General features: G+C 53.9%; 1 protein-coding gene across 1 annotated transcript in view; it reads right to left on the bottom strand.

Annotated features, from left to right (window-relative positions):
- TEOVI_000212000 (Trypanosomal VSG domain containing protein, putative) overlaps positions 1-605 on the bottom strand; it is a gene marked incomplete at both ends in the record, with an annotated part of 651 nt that extends 46 nt beyond the window's left edge. Inside the window, one exon of the mRNA XM_067225238.1 lies at positions 1-605. Coding sequence (XP_067081339.1) covers positions 1-605 — 605 coding nt within the window.
- Positions 606-608: the final 3 nt, after the last annotated feature.

Raw genomic sequence — 608 nt, forward strand, 5'->3', positions numbered from 1 at the left:
TCCGGCCCGGCTCCTAGTGTTACCCAATTTGCTCCTAGCTTGCCGAGTACCGTGGCTACTGCTTCTGCCAGTGTTGCCGGGCTTAGCGCAAGGTTTTGCGCTTCTGCTACTGTATCGCAGGCTTTTGCTAAGGCTATGTAGTTCGTCCGCGCTTTTGTGGCTGGCGTTGTTGAGTCCACTTCTGCTACGGTTGCTGTGTCTGTTTGAGTGCAGTGCCTCGCTTTGTCGGCGTCGCCGCTGTTGCCACCTCTGCAGAGGCAAACCAGGTCCGCTGCTAGAGCTTCCCCCGCTGTTTTGTCCGTGGCACTGGCCGCCTTGCAGGTCGCTTCGCGGCTTGCACCTTCCCATGGAAATGGCTTTTCTGGGTTAAACGGTTTGACTTCTTGGTCAGGGTCGGTGTCTGTCGGCCATATGACAGCCCGATAAGTTGGCCCGTATAGCGCCTGTAACAGCGCCTCCCGCACATTTTTTCGGCTTTGAGCGATTCGGTGTTCCGCGTCTGTTATTTTTTGTTTGATTGACCTCGCTCGCAACGTTAAAGCTGCGAGCACTGGTCTGAACTTCTGTCGTATGTTCTCCTTTAGGGGTAATGCAAATTTTTTCATAAA

Source organism: Trypanosoma equiperdum (assembly GCF_001457755.1).
Source record: "Trypanosoma equiperdum strain OVI genome assembly, contig: ctg_498, whole genome shotgun sequence".
NCBI classification, from domain to species: Eukaryota; Euglenozoa; class Kinetoplastea; order Trypanosomatida; family Trypanosomatidae; genus Trypanosoma; species Trypanosoma equiperdum.